General features: G+C 34.1%; 1 protein-coding gene across 1 annotated transcript in view; it reads right to left on the minus strand.

Moving 5' to 3' along the window:
- Cpa6 (carboxypeptidase A6) overlaps nt 1-15516 on the minus strand; it is a 293552-nt gene that overhangs the window by 69299 nt on the left and 208737 nt on the right. Inside the window, exon 6 of the mRNA XM_027932848.2 lies at nt 14425-14529. Within this exon, the coding sequence (XP_027788649.2) occupies nt 14425-14529 (105 nt within the window). The remainder of the gene's footprint in view (nt 1-14424; nt 14530-15516) is intronic.

Consider the following 15516-nt stretch of genomic DNA (forward strand, 5'->3'; position numbering starts at 1 on the left):
GCCACAAGAACTCTCAGAGATAATTTATGACATTGAAAGTGCAAAGGAAAAGAAGCTGATATTGGAAGCTGATCCAAGCGAGAAATGAACACGACAATTTGCCAAAGCATATTTTTTTACACAAGATGTTTATTCAGTGTTGTAAGTTATACAGAAAGAAGGCAAGCACAATTCAAAACACCCTTAATAAGATTTTTTTCTTACAAATAAGATATTTAATTCTCCACATTTCTCACTATTTTAATTATAACATATTAAATGCTAGGTTTTGCTACTTTTTCATTTTCCAAATATATTTATAACTGAGAGTGAGGGAGCATTTAAGGTTTTGATAGAACATTTTAAGAGTCGCAGAACAATTTCTTTCACTGATTTTTAAAATTGCTTTATACTGCTTTGGCTTTCAAATTGTAGTCTGGTGCTACTGTGTAAAGGGAGGACTGCCTATAAAAACAGTGACTCGAAACTTCTCAATCACTAGTGGAGTACAATGGATGCAATGGCTTTTGATTCAATTAAATCTAAACCAAACAAATATTAATCTAGACCTTGGTATTGATTATATAAAGGGGAAAGAAATATATTGAGAATATGACAGATTAAAGACAAGGTTTGGGAAAAGAGGAGGATGGAAGAATATGGGAAAATAATGATACTTAAGAGCTAGTAGAAAACAAATCAAAATATAATAATTATTCAAGATGGTAGGAAATAGAGTTGAATTTTTATAATGAAGATCATTTTAATATAAACCATTTTTTTGTTATGTGATTAAAAACAAAGATGTTTGCATACTCATCTGAACTCATTAGATATTTGATCTGGGTTCAGTAGCTTTCTCAATTACTTATTTATTCCCTGACTTTGGTCATATTTTGTATATACAATATAAGTTATCTTCTTAAAAATATTTGTTTTTAGTGATACATTTCTTTTAAAAAATTTTTTTTAGTTATTGATGGACATATCTTTATTTTTATTTATTTGTTTTTACGTGGTGCTAAGGATGGAACCTAGGGCCCCATGCATGCAAGTCAATTGCTCTACCACTGAGCTACAACCCCAGCCCTAGTGATACATTTCTTAACCAAAGAGTTTCACTGCGTACTTGAAGGCTTATATCAGAGTTTCACTTTTAAGCAGCAGCAAGAAAACATGAGACAGAAAGAGATGATTATCCAAAAGAAGTATTCCCTGGAAAGCTCCTGGATCTTGGGAGAAAAAATTTTCCCATTCTGGAAAGTCTTTCCATTTGGAGAACTTCTCCCACAAACACTACTCCACGTCTTATTTAGAACTCTGTCCTATACGTCCAATCCACCAGAGCATCCAAATATTATTACAATGCTCCCTGGAAATAACTCCCTTCCCCAGAAGTCTCCTATTCTTATTTTTGGTATTCGAATTATCTACATAGTATATCTGAATCACATGCCAGATTTTGGCACTAGGATTTGCTGTTACCATGATGCTGAGTATAGTACTGTGGTGCTGGGAATGTACAAAGGAGGCTGTTTTCCAGATACCAAGCCGAGTCTAGAAGCATGAGGTTTTATATTATGTAGACAGCAGAGGAATAGCATGGCTCACCTGGGAAACCAAAGAAATTTGAGTTTTTCTGTGCTACTGCCTTTCTATAATAGGGTCAAATAACATTCAAAATCTGGAAGAACTTTCCATTTCAGACTCTTTAGATCTCCATAATCTTCTCACAAACCCTTGCATTATCTTTGGTCTGCCCCTGAATAAAAATAGAATTCGACCACTGATTGTAAAATACCCATAGGAATATATGACTCAGACATAACTGAGAATGGTTTTCAATTTTGTCTGGCTTAAATTTATTTTAAAAATATGGGTCAGGGTAGTGGTTCAGTGGTAGAGAGCTTACCTAGCATGCGTGAGGCACTGGGTTTGATTCCCCAGCACCACATAAAAATAAAAACAAATAAAATAAAGATATTGTATCCATCTACAACTAAAAAAAAATTTTAAATATATTTTTGGTCTTGTTTAATATAGAAAATTGGGAAAATTCAGAACAGCATAAAAAAGAAAATAAAAGTCACCCATAATTTTCTTATTTTAGCTTTTAGTATATTTTTCATGTATATATATCTTAGATGTAGATTTTTTTTTTCAAATTGACTTACAAATTAGATGTAGATTTTACAATACTGAAATTATAACCTTCATGCTGTGTGTGTCTGTTTTGACATGCCAATATATGTTATCAATATTAGTCTTCATCACTAAATAATCCATTAAAATATTTTAATGTAGTCAGGGCTGTAATCAATCATCCCTTTATGCCTTCCTCTTCGCTTTTTTTTCCTTCAGGTTTTTAAAAATAACTTTGACTTTTAAAAAATATTCTCTTTGATTTTTAAGCTTAGAAATGTCTTCCTTTCTTAGAAGTCAAATAAGGATTTCCCCAAGTTATTTTCTAAATATCATATGGATAAAGACACTGGTTAAATTTTCCCCAGCAATGTAGACTTATTTGAGGCAAAAATTAAGTGCTATGCATGACTCAGAGCATCAGACATGGTTTGTGATACTCAATCCTGGAGATTCAAAATCTTCAGTTTCAAAATCTGCAGTGAACAAGGCCCCAATTCCCTTAGTTGATTGGAGGCGATTCTGAGAAATGAATCAAATGCTATTCCACATGCACTGGCAACAAAGAATGAAAGTATCCTTTCCACAATAATAATAAGAAAATGAGATAAAAATATAGGTTGCCACTGAAAATTATATGGTTACCTTATATGTCAACATGACTCCCCCTGAATTTGTAATGGTGGACTGCTGTAATCTTTCATTCCTTTTCCTTTCTCTTCTTATCACTTTGTGTAATATAGACAAGAAAAGTACTTAGAAACAACTTTGTTATGGAACTTACTCCTGGTTGTGGCCTGTCCAAATTAGGATTGTGAATCAGGTATTCATTTTGTCTGCTTGCACAATTACCTGGCATTAAAGAGTAGTAAATATTTCATTCTTTTGATCCAGGAGAATCAAATTGCTCGAAAGCAGTTTTTGATGTCTCTCTCCTCCCCCAATATCCACATTCCATTAGCAGTGCCTGGCCTGGTATGTGGTAAACACTTAGTAATTACTTGTTGAATAATAATCTCACCTGCTTAGTGTAGTGCGGTGTTGGGCCCTTCCCTTCAGACCAAGGATACTACCAACACTTCTACTGATGCTCACAACTTCAATGCTACCATCACTCTCTTGGGCCACTTGTCATTTTTGACCTATTCTGCCCTTTCAGTCTCATTTTAAGGCAATCAATTCCTAAAAGACTTCCTTTACTGATGCCTTCTTCTCTGTGTGTCTTTATTTCCCCAATGGAATTGTAAAAGCATTGAGGAAGAGTTAATATCATGTGTACTGCAATACAGTATTTGTACTGCCATAACATAAAAAGAAGTGCTAAATAAGCATTTGGTAGGTTGAAAGAATGTATGATTTTCTTCCTCTGACCCTTCTCACATGCTTTCTTCACTTTCCATTCTTACATCTACTCTTTCTGTCCATGCATAGATTTTTGCCCTATAAACTTCTAGTTGGTCACCCTCACCCTGGGCTATTCTTCCTTCCTCTCTTCCAGCTATCATTGCCTTCTATCTTTAAGCTTTTTGATGATGACACATGTTTTTCACAACTTAATGTTATTTTCTCATTTTACTTCATGGGACCAAACTCTTCTTGGTTCTAGGGCTTACTGTAATATTTCAGCCAGTTTTATATTGCACTAGAATCTACTTACGCCAACTATGTAGGCTGCTACATTGCTGACCTACAACCATACACACACACACACACACACACAGATGTACATGTCATGTTCACTCTCAACATTAGTCATGTCCGTGTCTTGGGACACTCTTTCATCTCTCTGATCAAATTCGTCAGGGCCTAACTTGAGGTTTAGCTCTACAAAGCATCCTCACACCCTGTCTTCAAGTTTTTGTGGATTTCTCCGAATCCTTAATTCATTCAGACACTATGATCAGTGTAACTTAGCTTCCACAGATGCACTGTTTTATGCTGTTCTCTGCACGTAAATATTTCTCCTCAAATAGAAGTGTAGACTCCTTGGGTGCAGTGACTGTGACTTGAACCTCTATTGACCCCCACAGTGCAGAAGGCTGAAAATGTACTGATCAATAAGAAGGAAATGATATTTTTTTTAAATAGCAGCTTTATTTGGATAAAGTTCACATACCTTATATTAATCCATCCATTTAAAGTACACAATTCAGTGGTTTTAAGTATATTCAGAGTTGTACAACCATTGTCCCATATCATTTCACAATACTTTTAACATCTATTAAAGAAACTTCACGCCCTTTAACTCTCAACCTACCCCAACCCACTCATCTTCCCTAGCCACAGGCAACTACTAATCTATTTTTCTGGCTCTATAAATTCCCCTATTTTGGACATTGCTGGTAAGCAGAGCCAGGTGTTCTTTTGTAACTGGCATCATTTGTTTAGCATAATGTTTTCAAGGTTCATTCATGTGGTAGATGTATCAGTTCTTTATTATTTCTTTAATGAGATATAATTCCTGTAACATGAAATCTACCACTTGAAAGTATATAATTCAATAGTTTTTAGTATGTTTATGAGATGTGTAACCATCATCACTTTCTAATTCTAGAACATTTCCATCACCCCAAAATGAACTTGGTAACAGTTAGCTCCAATTCCTGTTTCACTAATCCACCAAATAATCTACTTCCTGTATTGGTGGATTGGTTACCCTGGACATTTCATATAAATGGAATTATGCACCATCTGACCTTTTGTGTCTGCCTTATTTCACTTAGCATAATGATTTCAAGGTCCATCCATGTTGTAGCTTGTCTTACTACTTCAATACTTTTATGGTTGAATAATATCTTTGGATGTATATACTACATTTAAAAACATTTATTCACCAGTTAATGGAGACCTTTTGAGCACTATGAATAATACTGCTATGAATATCTATGCACAAGTTTCTGTGTAGATACTTGTTTTTAATTCTCTTAGGAATATGCATAAGAGTAGTGTATTTGGGTCACATGGTAACTCTATGTTTAACTTTTTGAGGAACTGCCAAGCTGTTTTTAAACTCTATTTTTAACTTGGCAATTTCCTTCACTTTTAATTTCCAAGTCCATTACTTTAAGGTTTTGTGAGAATCTTCCTTTACAAGGATCTGCTTGCTATTTCCTTTGTTCCCTGTCTTCTACCCTTCAGTTTTATGTCTCACTCCCCTGTAAATAGTATGTGTTCACTTTTGCAGAAAGATAACATCCAAATTCTGTATATTTAACTTAGTTTCCTTATTAACAGATCCATTCTAGGTTATTTCTTTGATAATTTAGTATTTGTATCAGCTCTTTCCATGACAAATTTAAGAAGAATTGGTTACCAAATGGTAGTATTTTTTAAAGCTTTTAAAATTTGGTTTATGGTGAAGGGAACATCTGTAGTACACATTCCAGAAGTAAACCTATTAGGTTTGTGTTCCTTTCTCCCCCAAGCTCCCCAAACCCCATGCTCTCATAAATACAACATTAGCAATGTTTATACCAACAATATATACGCAAACATTTAACAAGAGAAAGATTTCACAATCTATTTGCTTCCTTCATTTTGCTTGCATTATAAAAATTTTGATATTTGGAAATAACAAGATATTGAAATCAGAAAAGTGGTAGCTTTATGTTTTTCGAAATAATTAAGTGATTATCAATAAAAGAGGAAAGCTCATGAGTTTTGTGGTGTTTTTTTGCATTTTAAAAATGTCTGTCAATTAAACAACACTATGGATTATTTAATTTATTTAAGAAAAATTTTAAATAACCAAGTAATGAAACCCATCTCACCAGTCATTTAAGACTGGCAGTTTGCTTCTGTATTACTCTTTTCTGAGCTCTGTGTTTTCAAAATAAACATCCATGGATTGATCTGCTGAATTGGAGTGGGGGCAGAAGTGGAAGTAGCTCTCAGGGCATGGCATGTAACAATCAAGATGGCCAAAGAAGAAGTGGACAGATGGAGCCAGAGCAATGTCCAGATACTTCTGTTCTCAGGGAAAACAACTAGGGTCTGTTAATGAGGGTCATATGGTGTTATGGTTTGGATATTAGGTGTCTCCCAAAAGCTCCTATGTCAATGCAGGAATTTTCAGAAGCAAAATGATGAGATTATAAGAACTGTAGTCTAATCAGTCCATCCCAGTTTGAATGCATTAACTGGGTGGTAATTGCAGGCAGGTGGAGCAGGGCTGGAGGAGGTGGGATACTGGGGGCATGCCCTGGAAAGGTTTATCTTCTGTGTGACCTCTTTCTTCTCTCACTTTCTGCTTCCTGGTCACTATGAATGGAACATTTCTCTACCACACCCTTCCACCATGATGTTCAGTCTCACCTTGGGCCCACAGCAGTGGAGTCAGTTGACCATGGACTAAGCCTTTGACATCATTAAACTTTTCCTCCTCTAAGTCTTTCTTATCAAGTATTTTGATCACAGCATCAAAAATTAACTAAAGCACACAACAAGGAAGAGGACAGGGATTAAATTGACTCTAGGAAAGAGAGAGCACCTTTTTTCAAAAAGAATGAAAATCAGGGATATGGGGCCCTACTATTATTTTTATAATAAACTTTGAGTTAAATGTAAGATCCACATGTAACTAAGAAATAGTACAGAGAGATACTGTGTACCCTTTTACCCACTTTCTTCCAATGGTAAAATCTTGCAAAACTATAGTATAATATTTCCATCAGGGTATTGGCATTGATACAGTCTGGATACAGAACATTTCCATCATTTTGTCATTTCAAAATTACATAAATGAAATACAGTATGTATTTGTTTGGGATGTCCTTTTTTCATTCAGCATAATGTTCTTGAGATTCATCCAGGTTGTTTTGTGAATCAGTAGTTTGTTCCTTTTAATTGTTGAGTAGTTTTCTGTGCAATGGTGTAGTACAATTTGTTTAAGGATTTGCCTATTGACAGATACCTGGATTGTTTCCAGTTTTTGGCTATTATAAATAAAGCAGCTATAAACGTTTGAGTACAGGTTTTTGAGTGAGCATAAGTTTTAATTTCTCTGGGATAAGTGCCAACGATGTAATTACTGGGTCATATGGTAGTTGCATGTCTAATTTTAATAGAGATTGCCAACTGTTTTCAAGAGTAGCTCTACCCTTTTACATTCCTCTCCAAAATGTATACGTGATCTGATTTGCTGCATCCTCCCTGGCATTCGTTGACACATATCTATAGACGTATAGATTATAGATCTATATTTCCATATAATATTTAATTAAATTATCCATTCTGATAGGTATGTGGTGATAACTCATAGTGGCTTTAATTAGAATTTCGCTTATGATATATTTTAGAATGTTTGGCATCTGTATATACATTCTTTGGTGAAATATCTCTTCATGTCTTTAACCCATTTTCTAATTGATTCTTGCTATCCAGTTTTGAGTTTATATATTTCAAATATGAGTCCTTTTTTGATATGTAGTTTGCATATATTTTCTTCCACTATATTGCTTGTCTTTTTCATCTTCTTTACAGGGTCGTTCATAAGCAAAACTTTTAAATTTTGATTAAGCTTGATAATGTGCATTTTGCCAATGTTTCTTTTTTATGGAGCATGTTTTTGGTATCAAATTGAAGAACTCTTTGCCTAGCTTTAGATCCTAACAGTTTCTCTTATGATTTTCTTTCCCTAAAAGTTTTATTGTCTTATATTTCACATTTAAGTTCATAATCCACTTTGAGTTGATTTTTGTAGGTATGAGATTTATACTGGTGGTCATTCTTTTTGGTTATTTATGTCCAATAGCTTCTGTACCATTTGTTGAAAAGGCTTTTCTTTCATTGATTTTTTTTTTATACCTTTGTCAAAAATCAGTTGGGAATATTTGTGTGGATTGATTTCTGATTTCTCTATTCTGTTCCCCTCACCTATGTCAATCCCTTCACAAATACTATATAATCTTGATTATTATTGGAAAATGATATGACTTAAAATTGGTTAGAATGATTTTTTTCCCTTTTGACTTTTCTTTTTCAAAATAGTTTCTGCTCTTCTAGTTTGTCTTCATACATAATTTTTAGGATAATCTTACCTATATCTACAAAAAAATCTTACTGGAAATTACATATGAATTGTATTAAATCTATTTGCAAAAATTGGGGGAGAAGCGCATCTTTACTATATTGAGACCTCCAATCAATGAATATGATAACTTCCCACTTACTTAGATTTCCTTCACCATCACTTTGTAGTTTCATTGCTTAATTCCTCTCTATGTTTTCTTAGATTTACACTTAAATATTTCTCATTTTTGATGAATTGTACATGATACTGTTGATGTATTATTTGGGAATATAATTAAATTTGTTTATTTATCTTGTGTTCTGTGGCCATGAGAAACTCATCAGTTCCACTTTTGTTTGTTGAATTTTGCAGATTTTTTCTGTTGATTGCTTGGGACCATCTATGGGGAAATTCACATCATCTGCAAATAGGGAAATTTTTATTTATTCCTTTCCAATCTACATGAATTTTACTTCCTATTCGCCTGATTGCACTAGCTAAAACTTCTAGCACTGTTTAATGAAGAGAGGTGAGATTGACACACTTGTTCTATATACTGAGTTTTAAAGAGAGAGCATTCAGTCATTTCCTGTTAATAATATGTTTGCTGTAGGTTTTTTGTAGGTGCTCTTTATGAAACTGAGCAAATTCTCTATTTCTATTTTTCTGAGATTTTTTATAATGACTCTAAGTTAATTTTGTCAAAAGCTTTCTTTGCATCAATTGATAAGATCATTTGTTTATTTTTCTTTAGCAAATAGGATGAACTGCATTATTAACTTTTGAGTTGAAGTGGACTTGCAGCCCTGATATAAACTTCATCTGTTCCTGGTACACAATTACTTCTACATATTGCCGAATTCTGTTTGCTGATATTTAATTTTTTCATTTTTATGAAGGATCTGTAGCTTTATAAAACAAACTGGAAGAGTTCCAGTTTGTTTGAGTTCCAGTTCTGAAAGAGAGTGTTGAATTCTTTTTTAAATATTTGATACAATTCTCCAGTGGAAGCTTGTGTAGGCCTTGAGATTTCTTGCTTTGGGAATTAAAAAATCCTGAATCCAATAATCAATAATCATAGTGATATTTGAATTATTTTATGGTAGGTGTGTTGTAGTAATGTTATCCAATTAGTTAGTGAAGTTTATATTTGTGTAGTCATTAATGATATTTCATAGTATTTGGATGTCTGTAGGGTCTCTATATTGATATTCCCTGTTTCATTACTGATTTTGGTAATGAAAATATTGTTTTTCTCAGATATTGCATTTTCTATTTCCTTAGAGCTTTGCCAATTTTCTTTATCCTTTATCTTTTTTAAAAAACTAGTTGTTTGTTATATTGACTTCCTCTAACGGTTTTCTACTTTTAATTTCAAAGATTTCTTATTTATATTACTTCCTTCTATTTCCTTTGGATTTATTCTGTATTCTTTTTCTAGGTTCTTGAGAGAAGAGTTTAAATAACTGGAGATTTCTCTCTCTTGTCTCATACATGCATTTAGTGCTGTAGATTCTTTTTTTCAGCATTATCGTACCCATGCCCCACACTTTTGATATGTTGTTATTGTTTAGATCTGGAATGTTCCTCTCAAAGGCTCATGTGTTGGAGGCTTGGTCTCTAACTAGTGATGATACTGCGGGGTAGTGGAAACTTCAGGAGGCTGGCCTTACTTGGAGGAAGCAGGTCACTCTGGGCATGACCCTCGAGGGTGTATCCTATCTCTGGGCCCTTCTCTCTTTGCTTCCCGGATGCCATGATGGTAGCCCCTTTCCTCTACTACACCTTTCTATGGTAATGTTTCTGCCTTTCCACAGGTCTAAAAACAATGGAACCAGCTGATTGTAGACTCCATACTCAAACTGTGAGCCAAAATAAATATTTCCTCATTGTTTTTCCCAGATATTTTGTCACATGAAAATCTGACTAACACAGTTACATTTTCATTTTTGTCCAGTTCAATGCATCTTTAAATTTCTCTTGAAATTATACCTTTGACCCATAGATTATCAAGAAGTCAGTTTAATTTCTAAGTATTTGGAGATCATCCTGTTTTCAAATTCTAATTTGATTTCCTTGTATGATTTTAATTATTTTATATTTGTTGAGGTATGTTATTTCTTAGCATATGTTCCATGGGCACCTGAAAAGAATGTGTATTCTGCTGTTGTTGGGTGGAGTGATCTCTAAATGTCTTTCAGATACTATTTGGTAGTGTTGAACTCTTTTATATCCTTGCTGATTTTCTTTTCAATTTTTCTTTACATGGATTATTTAAAAATATTAAATTACTGATCCTAGACCGCTGGTTGCTGTCCTGAGTCAGATAGGAAATGTAAATGAGAAAGTGGAAGGAGAAGTGTCAGTCATAACTAGAGAGAGTAAAAGAGGTGTGGAGAGGATAGCAGAGGTACAGAAATTACTTGATCCATCTACATATGTGAAGATGGCCCTGTATAGGAGGAAGGAGAAAGAAAGTAGTCGTTCTCACTCATCTTTATGGAAATGGACTCTAATATTAATTAATGCTTCTTGTTCATGTTTTTATTAAAATCTATTTTTCTGTTTTCTTTTGTAGTTCTGGGGATTAAATCCAGGGTCTTGTGCATGCTAGGCAAACACTCTACCATCAAGATATATTCCCTTGATGGCTGATGCTTCTTGTGCTAGATCCAAAATCAACTGTCCTCAGATGACAGTCATTACATATGCTTCTTCTTTTTCCTGTGGTTATACTGTGTCCTTCTTTTCTTTGGAAACTTAGATCATGTTATAGGGCTACTGTATAGAGCTATATAGGTTGTGTGTTCTGCAAAAGTCCAAGTGATTCATATCCAATGAGATGTTTCCTTGTTGTATTGTAGTTATACAAGCCAGTAGAATTTATTTTGATATAACTGTACAAGCATGGACTGTGTCTTATTCTAGTTAGGACCCCATTCTTATGAATGTATATGATGATAGGATTCACTATGGTGTATTCTTATAAGCAATGAGATGATATAATGTCATTGCCCAGAAATCTTTCTGCATCATTATTATTAGATACTTTTACTTACCATTCATTAAGAAATATTTGAGGAAAAATAAGAGATACAGAATCACCAAAACAATCCTTATCAAGAAAAGTGAAGCAGGAGGCATCACAATACCAGACCTTAAATTATACTATAGTAACAAAAACGGCATGGTATTGGCACCAAAATAGACATGTAGACCAATGGTACAGAAGACACAGAGACCAACCCACATAAACACAATTATCTCAACTAGACAAAGGCACCAAAATATTTATTGGAAAAAAGATAGCCTCTTCAATAAACGGCACTGGGAAAACTAGAAATCTATCTGTAACAAATTGAAATTAAACCCCTATCTCTCACCCTGCAAAAACTCAACTCAAAGTGTTTGAAGGACTTAGCCCTAGACCAGAGACCTTGCACCTAATAGAAGAAAAAGTAGGCCCATATCTTTGCCATGTCAGCTTAGGAACTGACTTCCTTAACAAGACCCCTAAAGTACAAGAAGTAAAATCAAGAATCAATAAATGGATGGATTCAAACTAAAAAGCTGCTTCTCAGCAAAGGAAACAATCAAGAACATGAAGAGAGAACCTACAAAATGGGAGAAAATCTCCAGGATACATAAAGAACTCAAAAAACTTAACACCAAAAATATAATCCAATCAATAAATGCACAAAGGAACTAAACAGATGCTTCTCAGAAGAAGAAATATGATTAGTCAACAAATATATGAAAAATGTTCAACATCTCTAGCAATTAGAGAAATGCAAATCAAAACTACTCTAAGATTTCATCTCATTTCAGTCAGAATGGCAATTATCAAGGATATAAGCAACAATAAATGTTGGTGAGGATGTGGGGAAAAAGGTATCCATTCACTTCTGGTGGCACTGCAAATTGGAAAGCAGTATAGAGATTCTTAAGAGTACTTGGAATGGAACCATTGTTTGACCCAGCTATCTCACTCCTTGGTTTATACCCAAAGGACTTAAAATTAGCATACTACAGAGATACAGCCACATCAATGTTTACAGCAGCTCAATTCACTATAGCCAAATTATGGAATTAACCTGGTGCCCTTTAACAGATAAATGGATAAAGAAAATGTGGTATATATACACAGAATGTACTATTACTCAGCCTTAAAAAAAGAATGAAATATGGCATTTGCAGGTAAATGGATGGAGCTGGAGAATATCATGCTAAGGGAAGTAAGCCAGCCCCCAAAACCAAAGGCCAAATGTTTTCTCTGATATGCAGATGTTAATTCACAATAAGGGGGTGGGGTTAGGGAAAAATAGAGGTACTCTGCATTAAACAGAGGGGAGTGGTGGGAGGGGAAGGGGTATGGGGATAGGAAGGATAGTGGAATGAATTGGACATCATTACCCCATGTTCATATATGATTACATAACCTATGTGATTCTACAACACGTACAGCCAGAAGAATGAGAAGTTATACTTCATTTATGTATGATGTGTCAAAATGCATTCTATTGTCATATATAACTAATTAGAATAAGTAAATAAATAAGAAATATTTGAACATATATGTCAGGTGTTGTTCTATATCCTGGGGATTTGGCAGTGAACAAGATAGACAGGGTCTTCTTTTGAAATTGGAATGGGAGTAAGACTAACAGTAACCACATAAATAAGTTTCAATGTTATAAAGAAAAGGATGTACAGGTTGGGAGTGAGTTAAAACTTTAGCTTGAATGTTTGGGAGATACATTCTTATGTTATTCAATAATACTTACAGGACTGTATTCTATAACAATAAATATTATGTAACTAACTATTTTCTGACTCCCTGCCCCAAACTTGAAACAGCAGACATGATATCATTATGTATACACTAAGTGTTTGAAACAAGTTAATAGAGTTAACAATTTCTTACTAGATTTTGTTTTTTTCTTTAGAGGATGAAATGATCTTTTAAGAGAAAGTGAATTACTTAATAATCTGAGTGGTAAAGTCAGAAAATTTTATTACATGTATAAAACTAAGGATACTTTTGTGGGTTTGGTAGTGGCAGAGAGCCAGACTTCACAAATTTAGTACATTTTCAATACCTGTGCACTACATTTTCTAAGACCTAGGAGAGTTCTCAAAACCACAAAACTCACTATAGCAGATAATTTCCCCATAAAATATAGTGAAATACGAATAAAATATATTAAAATATCCCTGGTATCTATAATGGTTTCCTATAAGTACAGGACTAAAGAAATCTGTAGGATTAGTTTTTGGCTAAGAAACTTCCTTTCATTAGACGTCTGCATTCTCATTACCAGTACAAGTGATTGGTTTTCTTTTAAGAGATTTTTTTTTCTCTCAAAATTAAAAGTAAAGGTTAAAACAACAATAACCCCTCCCCCCAGAAAAACCCCAAACTCTACAAAAAAAAAAAAATCCCTAAAAGTCAGTGCATTCTTGACGATGAGTAGAAAAGGAGTAAACACATCGTGGGTTGGTCCATAAGGTGGGCCCACGCTTGGGAAAGAGCTCCACTCAACACATGAGTTCAGAGGGCTCGTGATTCAAATGAAGCATATGGAATATGAGAAATCACCATGAGTCATCAATTATCAAGGCTACCAAAAGATCAGTGAAACTGAGAATGTCAAATCTCCATAGATGATAAATACCTTTTGGTTTCCAAATTACAGATTTATACCTAGAGAATATAATACAAATATTTGTTCCCCCTCTTTAGTGTTATAGCACATATGAGATCATTTTGAGGGGGAAACAAAGATTTAGAGCTTTCTGAGCTGAATATAATACAGGAAATTAATTGCTCTGGAACACCACAAGTTAAATTTTTTTCTTTTGTTATATGACTATTATGGTTGTTTTCTAATTGTCAGAAATCTACAAGTCTATAAATCTTATTTTTTTCTTTAAAAAATATATATATTTTAGTTGTAGTTGGGCACAATACCTTATTTATTTATTTATTTTTATGTAGTGCTGAGGGTTGAACCTGGTGCCTTGCATGTGCTAGGTGAGCGCTCTACTCCCAGCCCCTATTTTTTTTTTCTTTTCAATCAGAGTTGATAATTTTATCTTCCAAGGGAGGTGAAGAGAAATTGAGCCAGGGTTTTGCAAGTCCTCATAAACATGAAAGCAGCCCACAAAATCAAGGTGTTATTATCAGTCAGGTATTACTGGTTTCAAATTCCCACTTTGTTCCTTGAGCAGAATAAAAATTCATAGAACTACTGACTAGCTGAAATGGACATTGAACAAAGGGTTTAACTTACTTCTCTCACAAACCACTGACAAAAGGCAGGACCAATCCATTCTCTTGCATGAATACCACAGTCCATCCAGACAGCTCTTTTGTAAGCTCGTGATTTTCTGCCCAGCTGAAAACAGGAGTATTCATAGTAACAAACTCAGGCTTTTATTTGGAGATTCACTGACCAGCATAATTTAATAAGATTTCAGCATAATTCTTCACTATGGTTTGGTTCATTAGGTAACACATAAAAAAGATAGAGAGAGATACTATCTACTTTGGAAGTCCAGGCTTGTTTATGCAGAAACAATAAATTTAAAGCCCTAATAATACAATCAAAGAAGTATAAAATATACAAGGGAAAGGGAAATTTCTAAAATAGGGTTGCTTCTATTTTAATATAAGATATGAAGTTTAAATAAAAGCCTGAATTCTTCTTTCTTCCTTCCCTTCCTTTTTCTCTCTCCCTTCCCCACCATTTCCCCAAATTTTCCAATCAGAAATGTTCTCAAGGAATATTTCTTAAAGAAATAGCTATATTTTATAGGTGAAGAAAGTCAAACTTTATTATACCACAAAAGGGAAAACTTAAAACAATTTGGTCTATAGAATCAGGTGGTAGATTAAAAAATTACTATATCAATATTAATTCTAACCAAGTTTCTAACCCAGTCATTAATAGGTAATTTTTGAAATTATATTCATAGGGGATCTTAACTAATACTTTGGAAAACACTTTTTAACATTATGGGCTCAATCCTAGAGATTCAAAGATGAAAGCATAAGGGGTTTACATGCTAGTGGGGAGAGTAGACAGGTAAGCAATCAATCAACCTTTATGGTGTGAATATCCATAAGGCATCTTAGGAATATGGGTGTTGTGTTGAATTTTCCTGGGGGATAAATGGAGGCTTCACAAAAGAAGTACTTGAGCATGTTTTCAATTTTGCCTGGCAGACAAATTGGTGGAAGGCATTTTAAGTTTGAAAGAGAATCTGAGGACATGATACTGCAAGGATTGCTTCTGTAGTTTGAGGAAGGAACAGCATGTGAATCTGTAACAGAGGCAAGAGAACACTTGGAGTCCCTGGATATTATGGAAAAGAGATGAGGA

This window comes from Marmota flaviventris, chromosome 15 (genome assembly GCF_047511675.1).
Source record: "Marmota flaviventris isolate mMarFla1 chromosome 15, mMarFla1.hap1, whole genome shotgun sequence".
In the NCBI taxonomy this organism is placed as follows: domain Eukaryota; kingdom Metazoa; phylum Chordata; class Mammalia; order Rodentia; family Sciuridae; genus Marmota; species Marmota flaviventris.